The sequence below is a fragment of the Lissotriton vulgaris genome, chromosome 2_1 (genome assembly GCF_964263255.1).
Source record: "Lissotriton vulgaris chromosome 2_1, aLisVul1.2, whole genome shotgun sequence".
In the NCBI taxonomy this organism is placed as follows: domain Eukaryota; kingdom Metazoa; phylum Chordata; class Amphibia; order Caudata; family Salamandridae; genus Lissotriton; species Lissotriton vulgaris.
Window position 1 is genome coordinate 379,879,239 of NC_141687.1, and position 20,381 is coordinate 379,899,619.

The window sequence follows — 20,381 nt, forward strand, 5'->3', positions numbered from 1 at the left end:
TCTCACTCTTTGCAGGCGTTGTCCTAATACCTATTACTAACCCCAGTGTTTCCCTTCCGGCTGTACAGGCCAAGCTTACCCACTTTGAACAAGTGTCGGGATTCAAGGTCAACCTCTCTAAGTCTTTCTTACCTAACTTGACAATGTCCCCGGAAATGCAGAGAGACATCGAATGCGCTTACCCCTTTCGTGGGCACGTAAATAAATCACATATCTTGGCATTAATATCACCCCCAAATTGGCAGACCTGGATAGGTTGCATAAATGCTATTACAATGAATGCTTTACCCTGCCAGAGGGCACGCCTTTCCCAATGACTCTTGATGAGGCCATGCCTGGAGGTTGGTCTGTCCCTCCCCGATTATCTTATGTACTACAGAGCTGCACAGCTATGGCTCCTGGGGAATGGTCCCTTAAGGCCATAGACAAACTCTGGCTGCACATGGAGAGGCAGATAGCAGGTAGAACTATCTGGGGCCTGCCCTGGAAGCCGAAATCTGACAGGCCGAACAATACCTATCGGAGTATCCTTACAGCTACTACCCTGAAAGTGTGGGATAATGTAACTAGAACACTGCCATTGACAACATTCCCATTCCCCTAAACCCCTATTTATTTCAACCCCACTTTCCTGCCGAAAATGGATGATAAATGGATGGGAGGTGCCTTATGATATCTGACCTCTTCCAGTCAGGAGAGATACGTTTCTTCAAGGTTTGTGCTACCCTCTTCAAGCTACCACCAACAGAAGAATACCACTATTTCCAAATAAAACACTGGGTACAGCAACCCCAGGTGCGTCAAGCAGCAACCAGGGATCTGCTCCCCATAGAGAGGTTCATCCAAACCGGTATTGCGACTAAAGGGTACATTTCCTTTCTGTACTTCCAACACTCAGCCCGCAGCAGGCTCTGTGCCACAGGAGGTTCTGGGATGACATGCTACATGCTCCCATATCAAAGAAACAATTGGGGGCTTTACAAGAATATCACTAAATACAATCGGTCCATGTTTTTAAGGGAAGCACAGTATAAAAGTATGTATGAATGGTATCTCCACCCCCACAAACTACACTCCATATTCCCCAGACACTTCTGACAGATGCTGGAGGGGATGTCGACTCCTGGGAGACTTTTGTCACATTTGTTGGGACTGCCCCTCTATTCAACCCTTCTGGAAGGAGATCCTCTCCCAAATCAAGCAAATACCGGGGTACCCGATCCCGACTTCCCTAGAACACACACTCCTAGGGATACAAGACCCCAGCCTAAAACGCTAAGTGCAAGGAGATCTCTTATGTGGCTGTGCCAGGGGGTGGCCAAAATGGCCATAGCAGCTGCCTGGAAAAAACCAGCAGACCCCTCTCTTGCCTAATGGCATGCCCGTTTGGCGGTCCCTGGTCCTCGAGCAGATGACGGACATCGTTGAAGACTTCTGTAAGAGCTTTGACTATGTCTGGAGTCCCTTGGTGATCTACCTGTTGGAGGGATTACCACTGTTTTCCTGTGGGCCTAGAATGTGTGCCCTCCCTCTCTTCCTAACATAATAGACTAGGCCCCGATGAGGGCCCCTGGGGTGCAGAGGGGCATTGGATGGTGCCCGCCCCTTCGCTCTCCTCGCCTGCATCACAATTAAACACATATGACACCACGGAAATGTTTGGTTATTTTAAGTTATGAGTAATTTGTTAGCTCACATTGAGAGTGGGGAAGTAATATGAGACACGTAATGTGTGTCAGTAAGACGTTATATTATTGGATCTCTCTGCTATTAGTTAAGACCTCCAGTCATGCGAGGAACTTGTGATCGGACTGTGTATTGTCTTTAGCTCACTGTTGATCTTGGCTTGTGAATCGAGTTTGGATGAGCTGCAAATATTGTATACTCGCATAAATCCAATAAAAAGATTTTGAAAGAAAAAGCCACATCTGGACAATAAAGATCCCAATAACTATCGGCCCATTTCTAGGCTCCCTCTCCCTGCCAAAATGGTTAAGGCTTTGAATACAGAAATTACAGCCTTCTTTGAGACTCACTAACACCTTGACCTCATCCAGTTCGGCTTTAAAAGCCACCACAGTTCCAAACTTGCTTTGATCACAGCATCAGAACAAGTTAGGCAGACCGTTGACGGCGGAGGCAATGCTGAATTAGTGCTTTTAGACCTCTCCAGCAGCTTTCAATTCGGTCAGTCACAATACGCTACTAGACCATCTCACCTCAATTGGGATTAAGGGGCGTGCACACTCCCTACTGAAATCTTTTCTTAACAATTGAGAACAAATTGTGACTTTGACGGATTTTAACTCACCAACCATTACACTCTCTTGCAGCGTTCCCCAGGGCTCTTCTTTGAGCCCTACCCTTTTAATATTTATGTTGCCCCACTGGCAAAATTGATTCAGTCCTTTGGGTTCTCTGTAGTGTCCTATGCCAATGACTCCCAAATTGTTATATCTGTGGCCAGCGACCCCACTGACACTGCCATGCGTTTCCATAACTGCTTGCTTTAGATCGGGAATTGGATGGCTTTAAATTGCTTAAAGCTCAACTCCAATAAAACGGAGGTCCTACTCTTTGGGTAAAAACGCTTCCTTCAGGTCTCCAATGTGGTGGCAGCAGGAACTTGCCTCTCTTCCTACACCTGTAACCAAGGTGTAGAACTTGGGTGCAGATTTTGATAGGAAACTCTCTTTTGAGGGCCACGTTAAACACCATCACTTCCTCTTCTCGCTTTACTCTAAAACGTCTTAGAAAGATCTTCCCTTTTATTCTTCATAATTTGCAAAAAACTGTGACCCCAACCCTCGTACTCTGAAAGGTTGACTATTGTAACGCCTTATTCATCAATATCTGGAAAACATGTAAGACCAAGATTGTACAAAATGCAGCTGCCTGCTTGCTTCTGGGCATTCCTAAGCACAAATCTGTTTCTTGTGTGCTTAGTCGCCTGCACTGGCTCCCACTCAGGAAGCGCATTCATTTCAAAGCTTTGTGCATTGCCTTTAAGGCACTCCATGGCATAGGCCTGGAGTACCTTAAGCACAGATGTCAGTGGTATACCCCACCTCGACCGCTGTGGTACACTTCAGCACATAATCTTGTAGTGACCAACACAAAAAAGCTGGCTGGGTCAATAGAAACTCTATGGTGGGCACAACCAGATTCTGGAATTCCCTTCCACTGGAACTGAAAAGGAAAACTGACCTGTTAGCCTTTAGGAAAGCACTTAAAACCTGGCTTTTTAACCAAATAATTCTATACTCCTTCACTGCTGTTTTCCTCTCTGAGTTAGCGCCTAGACATCCTGGGGTATTAGATGTGCTCTACAAATTTTCATTTAATTACATTTATTTTCCTTTGGGGATACAGGGTGTGTGTGTTCGTAAGACATCTTTGTGAAGCTGAATGAAAAGTACATCTACACATAGTGCTTGTATCTATTAACTCCTTACTGCAGCCGTTTTTGCCCCGCAGTGCGGCGGTTCCGCGAAGTGGGCGGGGCTGCGTCGGCCGTTGGCCGTTCACAGCACCAGCGAGGTAGTGCTTGCGACGTCCAACAGCCGACGGGAGCACGGAAGGGGTTAAGGAAGTTATTACAGCCATAAAGGTAACATCTGAAGTTTAATTTTGCAATGATCATGAATGTAGTGACTCAAATTGCAGACCCATTAATTTTGTTAAAACAATATTAAGATCTCAACGGGGCTCTCAGGATGTTCTTACCTGAGCAACTTTCCACAACTGTTTTGATGAGTCATTTTTACAAAGTGTAATACTTTATCTGTTTTATAAACAGTGCAGACCACAATATTTTGAAAAACAACAGATCAAAAGAAATTGTTACTGGCTACACGCTACTATCCTGAAGATTTGAAACAACACTTAACATACAGTCGAATGTTGCAATTTAAACACAGTATTTCTGATGAAACACCTTCACAAGAACAAATTGACATATTAATATTTTTAAAGAGATGATACTGAAGTGTAAAAACAAAATGACGACATGCAATAAGAAGGATTAATTAGGCATGCAAAAACAAACCACTGAGAATTTTGTTTTCAGGAAATTCTCATTACAAGCTCATAAAATGAAAAGGTACACTTTAAAATATACTGTATGATAATAATCTGAAATTGATTAGTGATATTGTATCAAAAGAAGAATGAATTTGGGAACATGTTTAAGAAAGGTTTAAAAACTGCTACGCACAAAACCAGTCCCTAACCAGGTCGTAATTGTGCTAATGTCTCCATTGTACTGAAACAAAAAAATAGTCTATCACCTGTACAACAAGAATATTTTGCAATCTGTAAAATGAATACTGTATTGATGGCATAAAACACACTTGTGATAAATACTACATCAGCATGACTGAAAGAAATATTGCATTTAAGTGGGAAGAATTAGGATTAAAAAGTAAGGTTTAAGAATCAATAATCCTATATCACATGACTTTTTGCACAAAGAGGGCACAAGCCATCCTAAACCAGTATTCAAGTTATAGAATTACTGCCAAGATAGGTAGTTGAAATGTCAAAGAAAGACTACTTGGGCGAGAAATTCACTGGATGGGATTTTTAGATCCAATGAAATTGAAGGGATTAAATGAATCAATCAACTTGACATGTTTTGTACATATTATTAATAGTTACCATGCATTTATTGACAGTCGAAAAATTGACTGTAAACTAGAAGAAGGACTAGTCTCATGTTCATGGAAAATAACATACAGTGATAGCGGGAAGAAACGTGCCTGACGCCTTTTTTTCAAAATGGTAACTTACATGCAGCACTGATAAAAGAGCAAGGCAAGATGCACTGAAAACTCTGGTTTGAAATTACTAAGCAATGTCCATGAAATAGAAGTAATCATGTTGGACTTGGCCCTTATTGTCCTCAAATTGTTTGCTTTTCCCCCTAGCCTTTTTACTGACATGGTGTGTCTGAAGTGAAAATAATAAATGTTGTGCAATGGTGTACGCACCGTTATATCCACCATTGTAGAAATGCACCTTTGTAAAATGTCACTTTTAAGATGGACGCCATTTCTGTCTGCTTGTGCCGCCTGCCTGAGGTGGGTTGGCAGTCTAGTGTTTGAAGTGACAAGGTGCTGTACACTCCCCCCACAGTGACAGTTGAGGCTGGAACTGCTAGGGACCTTCTAGAAGCTTCAGCCCTTTCTGGTAGGTGGGAGGAGGGGTGTATATGTAGAGCAGTAGAGATGCCATGTGCTCAGACTGAGGGTGGACTTGACTCAGAGGGTACACTCTGCCAGGAGGTAACGCCGCAAGGGCCTGTGTGTTTGCCCCTGTGCCCATCTGTACCCCTCTGCTGTCCACAGGGTCACTGAGAGACTCTGCTGGAGTGGAGACTGCTGTGCTAGCAGGACTGCCATCGTTATGGAGGATGACTGTTCCCAGGAACTGCTGCTTCATTTTTGGGTGAGCTTTCCTGCTGCTTGCTGATCTTGCCCTGCATTAACTGTCTCCTGGCCCCTAGCGCCTTGTGAGCGCCACATTTTAAGTGACTGGGCTCCTCCTTCTGTCTAGTGCCTTGTGAGGGCTGCCACGCTATCCCAGCCCCCAAGGACTTTCCTGCTTCTTAGCCCCTTGTGGGCCCTATTGTCTACATTGCTAGAGAAGAGGAGCACTGTCTGTTGTCCCTGGAGCTGTTGGGCCTCTCTAGCGCCTTGGGAGCGCTGCCTCCAGCACCTGCCCCGGAGAAGAAGGTGTTTGGGACCTGCTGCGCGTGCTGCCAGGGAGAGCTGGTTATTGTTAATACAGCGCTGTGCTGTCAAAGCGCTATATTTGGGGGCCTGAACTTCAAGGAGGTGAGGAGCTGACGCCTGCAGTGCTGTGCTGCCAGAGCGCTTCTTTATTCTGGGGGACCCTGGACTTAGGAGCACTCTAGCGCCTCATGAGCGCTACAGCTGTGCCCCAGAAGGAGGTGAGGAGCGTGGGCGCTACTTTCCTGTGTGCTGTGTTTCAACCCCCCCATCAAGGAGAAGGCCTGTGTGACTCCACACGTTATTGACAGAGAGAGCCCTGCAGCCACCGAAGAAGCAGGAGCAGTGTGTGCTCCATTCCGGCTGCCCCCATCGCCTGCCAGCAGGAAGGGCCTATCGGGGCACAGTGCCGGTGCCCAGAGATTGCGCAAGGACTCCAGAGAGCCCGGTGAGTAGGGCTCAGTCCCAGCTTGGTGGGGGTGGTGTTGGGCACGTTGTCGGTGCTCGCCTCCCCCTGGTGCTGCTCTGAGGGCACTGTGGTGTCCGTGCTGACCTTACAGCAGCCCCGTCTGACAGCGGGCAGCTGCAACCTTAGGGAGCACTGTGAATTTCAGGGGTCCCGGAGTTGGGCTCCCAACTGCGCAGTGGTGCCAGTGCTTGTTTTTGGGTCTGACTCCCAGCTGCCCTGCGAGTGTGCAGGCAGCTGCAACGTATTGGGGGGCATTGCACTCCTCAGGAGAAGAGAGAGAGAAGTGAGAGACACTCCTGCCCTGCCCCAATGCTTTTCACACTTTGCTTTTGCTGTTTTTGCAGCCAGCCCTGACTTTGCGGGACATAGGGCATTTGAGCCCCGGAGAAAAGCCAGTTTGCCTGGGGCCAGTTTCAGAGTGTTGTGCCCCCGATTGGGGCGAACTGTGTTTACGCTGGCGAGGCCTATTACCCCAACCTCATTGGATAATATTGTTGCATAATGCTTTTGTACCTAGGATGATACCTAATGCTTTTCCCTCCAGTTTGCAGTGCTGATTTTTGGCCTATTCTGTTCCTGCGAAAGAGGTGCCACATGATAATATGCTTATACCCTAGGATTGGTGCAGAGTATAATTGGCAGGCCTACTGTAGCCTGTATGCTACTGATGATGCCTCCTACAAATGTAATTCATGCCTAATGCTTTAATGCCTGACAAAGTTTTCGTGCCTACTGTTTTCATGCCTAAGGGGTTTGTAGGCCTAATGTCATATTATGATGTTTTTATTATTTGCCCACTGCCAATGAGGTTGATGCCAATAAGAGACTGAAGGTCTGCACGTTGTGTTTTCGCGCCCTAGGATGTGCTGTGATTCTGCCTAATATCTTTTTCCCAAAGGTTGGCGCTGCTGATCCTGGGCCTAAATGGGGTTTGTGTAAAGTGCACCCATGCTAATGTTTTTCTGCTTACTGATGCCCTGCATGAGGTTCTTTGCCCAAGGCCTACTTAGTATATTCCTAGAGTGATTTATGGAAATATTTTTATCCCTCCATGCTCATATGTTTTGTGCCTATGGTTATGGATAGTGTGCCCCATGTTCATGATTTATACCTATGCTAATGCGGTTTTATGCCCACTTCATGCTGTGGTGGTTTCCATGCCTACTGATGCCTAATGCATATGAAGTTGCATAATGTCAGGTTTTGATGTCCCAGGTTATGCCTCATGCTAAAGTCATTTTTACAAATGTGTTCATACCTATGGTTGTGCTGATGGGCCTAATGCTTTTTCCTAGGGTGCACATTGTTGATGTTTATGCCAAGGATTTCTACTAAGGGCATGGTCTGGCCAGTAACTACTGGCTGTTATACATTTACTGTTTATGGACATTTTATCTGTGTACTTGGTGATGATGTTGGCAGCGGTCCAATTGGCCCTGCCAATAATCCCCTGTATATGGCTACCTGGTGCCAGTTGGCGCCGTGTTCACACCTGTGTTTTGCAGTATAATGTGTTTTTATAAATACACAAGTTATTTTTCATGCAACCTGGTGTGGAGTCTCTTTTTGTAGTGTGCCTGGTGTGTCGCCTGTGTGTGCTGCGCGGATGATTTACACATTTCCTCTGGAGTTTGGCCCGCCCGCTCTGCACCACGCTACCCGTTTCTAACAAATCTATATTAAAGATCAGTATAATTGATTACTGCTAAATATTTGAATTTTGTTGTAGACTTACATTTTGTGTACCACCCTAGTAAGAGTTTCACCCAAAATGTATATTGGAATACAAACACATAAAAGTTTGCTCTAGAAATAACTTTCAAACTGATTGTTAGAATTTGTGGATTGATTTAAAAAGAGAGTACAAGTATTGCAAGTAAAAAACTTGAATTGGTTAACTATGACCTCAAGGCTGGTATTTTGAGACAAAGGACCTCAAGGCTTCTATTTCAAGAGAAGGTGATTTCCTTTCCCAGAGAGAAGGAAGCACGTTAGTTAGAAGGATGTGCATGTCCATACCACTGAGAAAAGAAAGTAGTAATTTTAAACTCTAGAAATATGGGTTTGTGGTCACTTTGTGGCAAGAGATATTATTGTATGGTTTGCATAATTCTTCAATTCCTAAAGCTATTTTACTGTTTGATATACTTCTTCAAATAATGACATGCCCACCTCAAAAGTCTCATTGAAACCAATCTTGTGAATCTGTGCAGTTTGAGAAGTATGTCTGGAGAGTGAAGTTAATGTCATGTAAATGAAGAGTCACTAGTGAGCAAAGCTAAAGTTAAATAAGCAAGATAATTTTTAGTGCCTGGTGACTGTCTGGTGGATAGTAATTTTGGTGAATTAACAGAGTTTTTTCATTTAACTCACTTTACAGTTGAAGTCGGAGTCCAATCCATATCTGACGACTCTGTTTTTGGCTGACATCATAGGAACCTTGACTGATGTTTGCTCATCCAGATGGAAGTTCCGCTGGGTGGTATCCTGTGGGTTAAATTTTAACCCCCACTGGCCTATAATAAATCAAAAATTAAAGTTGGACATATTCACTGGTTGCATATGGAAGTGGATTAATGTCAGTGACCTTTTTCTTTAACCCATCTCTTTCTAATTTCCTCCTCACACCTTCCGGACTTATTGATCTCACCATTGTCATTTCCAGTTCTCCTATACCCTACCATTCCCTCATCCAATCTATGAACTTAACCATAAAATCACCTTTCCTTGCTTTTCACTTACACATACTCCCTTCCTGCAAGGGTCAGATCAGCAACAAAATCTAGACGGAAAAGAGAGTTGTAGTTCAATCCCGACATTCCTCTCAGCAAACCAACATAGCAGGTGAGCACCACCTTTGAAAGAAGCTGTAAGGCGTATCACCAACTAGATATTCGACTACATGAGACTAAAATGTGTATTTCTGGCCAAATAAGTCCCTGTTTTTTATTTAAAAGATATAGTTGTCTTGGAGTTATGCAGGAGAACTTGTGAACGGATCTAACACACCGGCATCAATTTCTGAAGGTTTTATACCTCTATAATAGAACTACACATATGTGCTGCTTGCGAAATTGTCTGTCCTGTAAAAACATAGTGCCTACATAAAAAATAGGTTTTAATGCACTGGGGTCCTAAAATCAGTCTAGTGCCCCATTCAAATATTTCTCTACAGTAGCCACCACGCTGTTATTTTCTCTAAATTAATAATTGGATATAGAGAACGAAATAGTTACTTACCAGTAGGAGTAGTTTTGCAGTTTAAAGCGTTATCTGGATTCACATGCTGTGCATTATTCCGCCATCTAGTGGTTGGGTCTAGAATTATCTTTTTTTCTTTTTTTATATCCTTTTGGGCATCGTCAACCACCATTTGGTGGTAAGCCCGTCCCCTGTGTGATGTTAGATGGCACCCTAGATGTTCTTGTACGTAGTCGTCATCTTTGGATTCCTTTGTCTTCCCTTTCTGGTGAGCTTCTTCTTTGTTCCTGTATTTCCCCCCCAGGTTTGTGTTATCTCACATTTCCGGGGAGTTGGGTAGGTCGCATATGACTCCAGGAAAATCTTCAAGCTGGAAAACTACTCCTACTGGTAAGTAACCATTTTGTTTTGCAGCATGAATCCTCTTCTGGATTTACATGCTGTGCATTAGATTACATTGCGGTATCCCTTCCCACGGGATGAAATGAGGAAGTGTTTGCCAACAGGAATTGTAGTACTTTTGGCCCACCTGTACTTCCTTGTTCATTTGGATTTCCAAACAATAATGCTTTGTGAAGGTGTGTGGTGCTGCGCAGATTGCATCCACTGGAACATTTGCCAGGAAGGCAAGTGTTGCACCCTTTTCTGTGTAGAATAGGCCCTTGGGCGTGTGGACAGTGTTATCCCCGTATTGGAATAGCAAGTTTGTATTGTTTCTACAGTCCATCTTGCAACTGTCCCCTTGGTCACTGGGGAGTCCTTGGTTGCTCTTGCGAAGGAGACAAACAACTGGTTTCCCTTATGAACCCCTTAAGTGTCCTTAAGGTAGTATATTAGAGCCCTCCTTACATCCAATGTGTGCAGGGCTTTTTTGTCTGTGTTTTAAGATCTTTGAAGAAAGCTGGTAGCTGTATACTTTGGTTAACATGAAATTGGGTTACCATTTTTGGCATAAACTGTGGGTTAGTTCTGAGAACCACCTCATCTTTCTGTATTTGCAGGTATGGTTGGTTCCTGTATTGTTAGTGCCTGTAGTTCGTTTACTGTGCGTAGCGATGTGATTGCGATTAGAAACGCTGTCTTGAGCATTAGTGATTTTAAATCTGTCTTGTGCCTAGGTTCAAAGGGTTTGGTCATTAACTGCGTTAGCACAGTATTTAAGTTCCACAATGGTGCTGGAACTGATCTCGGTGAAGCAATTTTTTTCGCCCCTTCTTTCTTCAAAATCTTTTGGAGCTCCTCCATTGCTTCCATACCAAACAGCAGAAAAAAGAATCTAAAGATGGCAACAACGCACAAGAACAACTGGGCGCCATCTGAAACCACACCGAGGAAGGGCATACGACCAAGCCAACCTCTAGATGGCGGAATAAAGCACGGCATGTGAATCCAGAAAAGGATTGATGCTGCAAATCTCCCTGTTGCCTTACCCACTAATGCCCAAAACATTCAGATACACCAGTCTCTAGTGTGAAAAGGAATGACAACATCCATTTTCATGTTAAATTGCCACACTGATGACTCTTTTTACTTCTTGAGAACGCTCTAAAAACTGCTTGATGCCTCCAAAGTCCAGATAAGCATTTACCAGTGCACTTAACCAAAACATGGTCGACATCTTTTTGAAGGTTATTTTTGCTACTGTTTATTGCCAGTATGACTTTCAACAGCCATCTATGTACAACTACCTATAGGTGCTGTGTGTGAGTTTGGTGACTACATACTATGGTCATGAGGACTGTTCTCTGTAATGGTGCACACGCGCACATCTATGTCACCCTGAGCGCACAGTGTCATGTGTGAAACGTGCACACACAGCACCTTTGTAAGGACCGTTTACGCCGCAGCTTTTAAAACGCAAGTCGCGCGAAAAAGTGTCATTTCCTTCTGCTGTAGGCTGTGGAGACCACCCATGAAGAGAACACAAGCAGTAGGCAAGTTCACCAGCAAGTGGCTCCTGCTCTTGCTGCATTTCATTTGTGAAAAGGGCGCAGGGCAGATTGTGAATAGATTAGATGTTATCATATTTTCTCCAGCCATTCATTATCCTAATGTTGCCAAAAGGGTTCATTTGGGTACAAATCAATTCTTATTAAAGAGAACCCTCAACCATGGTGTTACATTTTAAATTCCGAATTTGTTCTTCTCCAGACCAAGCACTCTTACTGCCGTCCAGCATGATGATGTCACTCTTACACCGTGCAGTCCTCGGTCTTATGTAACATTTCTTATACACTGATTTACATACCTTTGATTGATTGTCTCTGTTTAATGTGTGTGCAATGCAGAGTGCTCTGACACCCTACAACTGTACGAGTGGTGCTGTAAAACGAATTAAATGCATCTAAGAGAGAGTGGTAATGGCGACTCAAGGGCACTGTTAAAGGGTGGTAGTGAGGGAATTAGTGGTGGAGGTGGTCATTGGGGGGGTGCCAACAAACATTGTTGCAGAGAGCGCCACCAACGCAGTCGAGTTCCCGGCGCACACAGCCTTGGCTGCAGCACACAGAGACCTTACACTGCCACACACAGAGGGAAGAAATTAGAGGGATCATTGGTCATGAGCGCTTATTATAATATACGTTTATACAAAGTGCAAAATTAGTGCTGTTATTATTTCTTTTGCATATCAAGTTATTGCTGTCTCATGGGGTGGTGGAGGAAGGAGGCGAAGGGACCACCTCACGGAGATTCTAGTTTGACTGCGGAGGGTGAGAGGAAACCAGACATCTCTACCCTGTGGCTTGTCGCCTACAATAGAGCCCCCTCTGTGGTACAGTACTGCAGCTTCTGTAACATCAATTTATGGCCTCAGCAGAGTGGACCTTCATATTACCCCCACCACAGGCCTCAAAGCAGCAGAGGAGCCTTACAAAGAACAGACATAGAATGCTTGCCCTCTGTGTTGTACTGAAGATGGCTTAAGTCTTGTCCTCTAATGAAAATCTGAGTGGCTTAGTCAGCTGATCGAAACCCCTGCTTACTCGGTCCTCATGCCTCCTATCCCTGCTTTCTCTCCATTCTTTCTCACTTCTCTTCGTTAGGTTATTGCTTCACCCTTTGTTTTTATAGGTTCTTATCAATATCTGAAGGGGAGAGGTGTGGCGCCGCGGCAAGGGTGACTGACTTTGGAATCTGGGGATCACGACTCGACCCCCGGGCCGGCGGCAGATTAGCTCAGCACCATGTGACTCTGGGCAATAGCTTGCTTAATCTTCCCGACGGCCCCCAGTGCCTAGAGACCCTAACGGGTGATGGTTCGCGCTTTACAAATGTGGATTTTTATTATTATTATTATTATTATTTATTAATATCTCCTCTCCCTCAACCTAAATATTTACCTTTGAAGTATGCAGCTCCCAAGAGGAGGATGCTGAGTGTCTTGGGGATGTCCTGGAAGAACCTTGTCACTTTGCCCCCTGTCTTCTGCTGCACCCAGCTGTTGGCCTCCTGCAGGTCTACCCGAGGGTTGCCAGTTAGAACCTTCGGCTTCGCCCCGTAGAACTTCTCTGCCTGGTTCACAACATCCAGTTTCAGGCGCAGCCCTGAGGACAAAAAACAACACCTGAAATTCCAAAGTTACCTCGAACTGTGTCCTCTTTCTTTATTATCACCAGACTCTATCGACAAACGCCTTATATTGCATCCTGAAAACAGAACTCGAAAGATTGCATTCATAAGCCATTTTTTGAGTGATCCATTTTTTCTTGCTTCACATAGCTCAGTAGTATTAGACTGCACGCCTCCTTACTGTTTTAGATGACCTTGAGGGCCCTTTAGTCAGGGCACAGACACAGCTCTGGGTCCCTCCAATATACATCCACTATGTATGATGCCTCCGTTATGCTAGTTAGACATCACCTCTTACTCAGGAATCCACAGTACACCTGGCCCCATGAGTGCTCCAATATTTTGTGAGTTAACACCACACTTGCTGAAAATCTTCATCACTGGGTGCACCATCCGTCATTGCGGTATTACCTCCCATTTCTGTGTTGTGTGATACAAGGTTACATTATTCTGACATACAAATGTATTTCAAGTTACTCAGGAATGTTTCTGGTATTGGATGCCATGTTCTCTAATCTCAGAAAGAAATACAGAGGTCCAGCAACTCACACAGTTTCAACTTCTGGCACAAGTCAAGTCACAAAACATCTCGTTTGTGGTCCCAGCCCATTAAACCCATTAACAGGGGGGACTCAAACACACAGATCAAGCATGACTCCATCTGTTCATAGTATCTGGAAGGATGATCCTCTCATAATCTCACACAAAACCTGGGGTGCTCTAGTCACCCCCTATTCCCAGGTCATGGGAAGGCGCACAGGCTCCAACCTCAACCTATGTCTGCGGTGCATCTATTCTGGGTGAGACTTGCACATCATGGAATGTAGTGCACTAAACGAAAGCCTTATCCAAGAACCCTTAAATTACTTCCTGGTGTAACTGCATTGGAACATTCTGAAAGGAGCCTTACTATCGTGAGAAGCGATCGGCTGGACCCCTGATGGTATCCACAACCTTCTCATAAACCTGCCGTAACTCAGCCGGTGTGCCCATGTCCATGAGGAACTGGTAACACTTCGCACGGTGCTCTCCTGAACGGTTAGCAATGTACCCCACTCGCATTGCCTCCAACCATTTGTTCTGCAGTAGTCTTTTCAGCTTAATCAGCATATGGAACAAATTCATCTGTGCCTGCCAGATGTTCATAGAAAAGCGAATGTTCATTATTTACTTATTTACTGAGGAAAAGGAGCAAGCTGCTTCCCAGTCTAGCCTTCCCCATATTATACCACACTCAGATCTCATTTTATTACGTTGTGAGTAAGTAGAGCATCCGGACATGGCTTTTTAATTTGTATTCTGGAATTAGTAGCCCTGCATGTATTATGAGAAAAACAAAACTTTAAGAATAAATTGAAAAAACATAATTAGGAGTGGACAAATCAGTCATACTAGATTTGATGCTTCCTGGGAGCTCTGCCACACAATCTGTTCCACCACTCTGACAAATCACACACCAGGTCACCTCAGGGCAATGGTTGAATCCCAGCACTAGAGCAGCAAACACAGTTTAACGAGACATGTCTCTTTTGAGCTCTACCGGATCCTGTTATTCGGACCAATGCTACCTCTTCTTTTCTTGCCAAATCCAGGAGTTGATGTAGAAGTGCTCAAGTCTACTGAACCACGCCTTACTTCAACATAACCTACACCTTACTTTAACTTGACCCACGTGCACCTTCTAAAGAGACACCACTCTCCCCCACACCAGGGAAATACTACTCTTTCAACTATGCAACTCTTAGTGACAACACCCAGAGGTGGCTGGCTGCTTGGATATGTAAGAACCCACTTTTGGAGCTTACTCAAGGTACACGATGAGCCAGATTTTTGGTATTCTTCATTGACTGCTACCATAATAAAAAGTTCACCCGGTGTGAATCTACAATAGATGAATGCTGCAAACCTATTGGTTTGCAGACGTAGGCTGTCTTAACCTCTTTCTGCACCATCACGATTATAGACAACTCATTGCAGATGATTATTCTGTTAAAAAAACATGCCCTGCACCATTCTAAAGGCAAAAAAACGAATTCTTCGTTTTCATGTAAAGTAGGGTAGATGTCAACAGCTTTTAAGGTGCCCAAACATCTTAAGCCCTCCCTGAGCTTTGGTGATGGAAAGGGGTGAAGGAATGTGAGCCTGTCCCCAAGCATTTCCTTCTCTGTTCAGCCACCAATCATCTAAAGGGATTAGAGAACCGCCTGCTAGTCTGCTGATTTTCACGTCGTTCCACAATCCAAGGAGGAAACCATTAGAAAAGTGGACACCTTAAAGTTATTTATCCCCAGCACGTGCAATCCAAGTGCCACAGGATCCATAATAACTTGTGCTTAAAAAAGTGAGACCATATGGATGATACCTTATTGGCATTTATATACTACACATTCTGCCATTGGTGTCAGCCTTTAGCAGACATGTTAAAACCAGAAGATCATCGCAGGTCACCATTAACCGCCAATGCATGTGTCATGTTGGTTATTTTCATCTTTATGCCTCTAAGCACTAAGTGTGGGATAAGAGAGCAGCAGGAGAAAAGGAAAAGAGGGACGAAGAGGAAAGGAGGTGGACAAGTTGTAGGGGCCTCCCCCAACTCTGGTATCTCAGGAGCAGCAGCTAGGCTTCGGCATCAGATTGGGAGGAATAAGAGAGAAAATCAATTTTAAAAGATGTCCAAGTAAATGTGAGGATGCTGCTTCTGGCCTTAGATCCTGTTGAAGCACTGTTCATGGTAGGACAGAAAATATCCTAATATGGTACCATGGCATTAAAATTAACATTCAGATCAGGCAGAGACCTCCAGGGTAAGAGACATATTCGCATTTATAATCCTGCAAAAGGTGAAGAACTAGAATATGTAATCTTTGATATATGTTCTTTTCATTTTCATAAAATTATTAGCGCTTTGTGATTGACAAATACCGCAGATAAACTCTGCAAATTCTCCTGACTGCACTCCTTAAACAATTGGCCAGTACAGGAAAAACTTGCAGACTCGCATTACACTTGTCTCTAAAATCAAAATGTTAATGAGTTGATCAATAAACTGTACCGAAGTACATTAATTCATATTTTTTAATATACATGAAGCAATATTTGCAATCATCCGGATATCACTAAGCTTGAAAAGTTCAGAAGCTCTTTTCTAACGAAATCTACCAAAAACTGGTCTTATAAGTATTGTCTAAAACACTGACTGACCAAACAATGAGAGCATTCAAGTTACAGAATTGTAGAATTAGAACATCCCGCTGTGTTTGCCTTGCGAAACAAGGCATACACTGGATCTCCCCCACACCAGACTATTCGCCAGTATGGATGGATGTGGAGAGGAACATCCTAGGGGGGGCAAACCCACTGATGGCGCTAACAGCCAGCAAACACCCAGAAGCAAAAAACGCCATCATCAGGAACACCAAGACAGCCCTTCTCAGGGTAGACAAAGAACTGGAGGTCAGCATCAAAAACTCCAAGTGGGAGTCCTTGTGGCACAACCCCAGAATAACATACAAAGGGGCCGTACTAACGAATGAGAGGTGGTGTAGCAAAGGGATCACAACACCGGCACAACTAGAACTTAACAACAACCCACTCACTTTTGAGACGCTGCAGGAGACACACACACTGCACAACAGAGACTTCTACACCTTTCTTAGCACCAAAGCAGCAATCACCAGAGCCAACCTATCGAAACAAAACCCCTCAATATTACAGTACACACAGAACCTAAACAAAGTGGAGCACCAGACAGCGCACATCTACAAACTCATCACCCCGCGCACCACAACGCTCAACAACAAGATGCTAGCATTTTGGGAGGGGGCATACAGTAATCCACTTACCGAAGCAGCAAAAGCCAGGCTATGGTCATCGGCCTCAAAAAACAAAGTAACACCCCAGCTTGCCCAAACGAAATACTGGCTGCTGCACAGGCTACATTGGACACCAGCCAAACTAGAGACAGTGGGAGCTAGGGACAATGACACCTGCTGGAACTGCCAGAAAGCAAGGGGAGACCTAGCACACATTCTATACGACTGCCCCAAGGTCAAGGCATTCTGGGGCAAGGTCCATGACTTTATAGATGCACTCACAGGCAGCCAATCCACACGCGGCCTACTAGGCATCACCATGGCCTTCCTGGATACAACACTCGACTCGAAAGAAAACAGTGACCTAGTAGATGTTCTGCTCACTGCCGCTGCCAAAACAGTCCTAGGCAACTGGAAGGACACGGGGAAAGCTTCCTTCAAACGCTGGTTCAACTGGGTAACCTTCCTGAGAGGGGCGGACAATATAGCAGCAAACTATCAACCAGCCAACCACACAGCAAGAAGGGGGATGTGGTCAGCCCTAGATACTCACCTGGAACAATAACCCCCCCACCCTCTCTCTTCTTCTCTTTTCTTTTTGTCTCCACTGTCACTAAAGCCAAGTAAATGGGTCAAACTGCATTATATTGTATATGCAAATTATATTTTCAATAAAAATACTTTGAAATTAAAAAAAAGAACATCCCGCTGTACAATTAATGTTTATGCTAAGAAAGTAACATTGCTTATCCGTGCAGTGCTCAGTGTGACTCTATTGCCAAGAATAATGTGTGCAATGAGGATAACAGGTTGGAGTTCCATAAACTGTAATCCAAAATCGTGAGCACACAGCAGAAATTCACTTATACATTTTTTTTGTCACGTTCCATTATTACAAAATAAAATCTACAGAGAAAGAGATTAAAAGGCAGTCAGTGTCAATAAAGAAAGAATCCAACCCTGTGTTATGTCAGCTCGTGGTCAAATCAGGAACAACAAGATAACTTGACATTTCATCAGTCCGAATGATCTCCGAACAGCAATTGCCTCCCTGGTGGTATCAAAACTAGATTTTGGAGGTGTCTCACTGGTAGGAGTGCCCCTGACAGCCAGTGATCCACTCAGGGCTGGATTGCATTCTGCCTCAACGCTCATCCAGTCGTACACAGATTTGACCACATCACCCCAATACTGCAGGATCTACAGTGTGTGCCCATATCAGCCAGGATCCAATTCCAAATATGTGGTCAAGTCCACAAAGCCATCCGCTGCCAAAACTTCCCTGCTGAGCTGATCTAATTACTATCTCCGAAGACCAGAGATTAGAAGTAGTGTATCATTACCGCTAGAAGTACCGACGTTCAATCGACTATCTCTCATCATCAATTGTTAAGATTGTTGGTCATGTATTTAGGGTTCTCCATTCTTCAAGTTCAGTTATATGATTAACAAGAATAAACCCCAGAGGCGCAACTAGAGCCACATTTCGGGGGGGGCTAAGAAAAAATTTCGGGGGGGGCTGAACTTTAATCAGTAGGCAGAGTGGAGCGCAGAGTCGAGCTGCAGGGGCTCTTACAAGGGCTGAAACAATAACAATGCCTAATTAACATTCAAATGGTCTTTAAACGACCTGTAAAACGTTCGAGTGCGGCTGTGTGTTTGCCCGGGATCTGTCTCATCCCGGGCTGCCACACACAAGGGGGGGCGGGGGGGGGGCTGAAGCCCGGTGAGTTCAATGGGTGTTGAGCGCCTGATAAACCCATCAGGTCATAGCTCTGGCATAACAGCCACTAGCATCTCCAAGTCTCTTCAGCTTAGCCCTTCCCCAAGAGTCTCCAACTGTCTCCAGTAGAATCCTCTCAGACATGGAACACTGCCAGCTAAACATTCCATGCACACCAGAGCTAAACATTCCATGCGCCCCAGAGTCAGACATACCCACATCAGACAGAAGTATACTCACTAAACTCATAGTGCAATCATACAATATCCAAGATACAATAGCCGTCCTTTCCCGGAGCAACTATCTTTCTCTGGAGCTCCAGCCCCTCCAACCTAAGAAAGCTCAGCCCAGGGGCATAGCTTCCATTGGTGCAGCAGATACAGTGGCACTAGAGCCCACTGAACTCTACTTATTACTCTATTTCCTCCTTCGCACAGCAGCTAGGGGGCCCATTTCTTTCCTTGCACTAGGGTCTATGACTCAACACCTACGTGTTGTATCCTGTGAATTCTACAATGCAGTCTTCCCTAGTGCTCTGCCCCTTGCTGCACAGCCAGTGTGTGAGGTCACTTGGAATGTTGAGAGTGTTTGTGCTTGGATGAGTGAACAGTTCGAGTGAGTAGGATGAGCAGCAGGGATGCTGCTCCTGGTGGGGCTTACTTAACATCTTACCAGTAACCTGGAACCGACTGTAACTGAGTCTTAATAAACCTCTTCTTATAACTTACACTACTGGCTACTGGATTACTTGGCCATAGAAACGTCACTTAGTTTACAACACTACGCTACTGACTCAGCCCCCGCTTCACCTTCAGGAACGACTTCAAATCCCTTCTATTTAGATCATTCTTGAACTAAGCTAGCAGTACTTTGAGGATCACACGCAGATAACCCAATTACCAGGAACTGAAATGGCAAACATGATATCTTTATAATTACCCTGGCCCTGACACAACTTTTATGCTGCTGCTCTTATTAGGCATAATCACTTTTTTTGTCTCCCTAATGTACATGAAGCAGGTAAATTTGCATAGTCTTACTTTTCTCCAGCACAATGCGAGATGCTGTCTGAAATCCATTCTTTGGGGAGTTAAGACCAGCGAGAAGCTCCTTGTAGGTGTTGTGAATGTCTGGATCAGTGAGGAGATCATAGAACAGGGCTCGATGAATCACAGACTCGGTCCTCTTTCCAGCACCTGCAAAAACAAGGTAAGCTTGAGAGTTAAACACTGCTGTTCCAGTTAAGCTGTATGAGGGAGGAGTAACATCTGACTTCACGATGAAAAAGGACAAGGTGAGAGCTGAGTGAGAAGACAGGTGTCTTCTATATGTGTCTGTAGAGGGCTGTGGCCATGCTGAAAATAGGTCAAACATAAAATAAACATTCCCACTCAACCTATCTACAATAATAATTAGATTTAATCCAACATCACTGACCCAAAAGAATGATCTCAAATGTTTATTTTATTATTCATATCTTACTGTCATTTTGCTTGTTTTTCATGTTTTACATTTTTCGTGCATTTACGTTGTTTTTTCATCTTAATTTTCTTCATGATTATCTTACAACAATATTAAAAAATGCCCACCCCACTTGAAACACCGTCTCTTGTTCCAGCCACACTCGTACACACTCCATAAATATATTTTTCCCAATACCCTAAGAAATGTTTTTCCAATAGCACAATATAGAGATAACTTGTCATTCGGTCTTCCATTGTTGCATCTTGATCTAGGATCTACAAATAATATTGGTCCACACAGGTTTTGGTGCATATCAAGTTGTTTAAAACTCCTTCTTCAGGGCCTATGATCAATTAATTTTCTTCTTTCACCCATGGCTACAAATGCTAGAAAGAAGTAAAGACCCTCTA

At 44.2% G+C, this 20,381-nt stretch overlaps 1 protein-coding gene across 1 annotated transcript in view; it reads right to left on the reverse strand.

Moving 5' to 3' along the window:
* SERPINF1 (serpin family F member 1) overlaps window positions 1–20,381 on the reverse strand; it is a 65,180-nt gene that overhangs the window by 19,565 nt on the left and 25,234 nt on the right. Inside the window, exons 4-6 of the mRNA XM_086955197.1 lie at window positions 19,548–19,703; window positions 12,744–12,947; window positions 8,575–8,717 (exon numbers count right to left, since the gene is read on the reverse strand). Of these exons, the coding sequence (XP_086811323.1) occupies window positions 8,575–8,717; window positions 12,744–12,947; window positions 19,548–19,703 (503 nt within the window). The remainder of the gene's footprint in view (window positions 1–8,574; window positions 8,718–12,743; window positions 12,948–19,547; window positions 19,704–20,381) is intronic.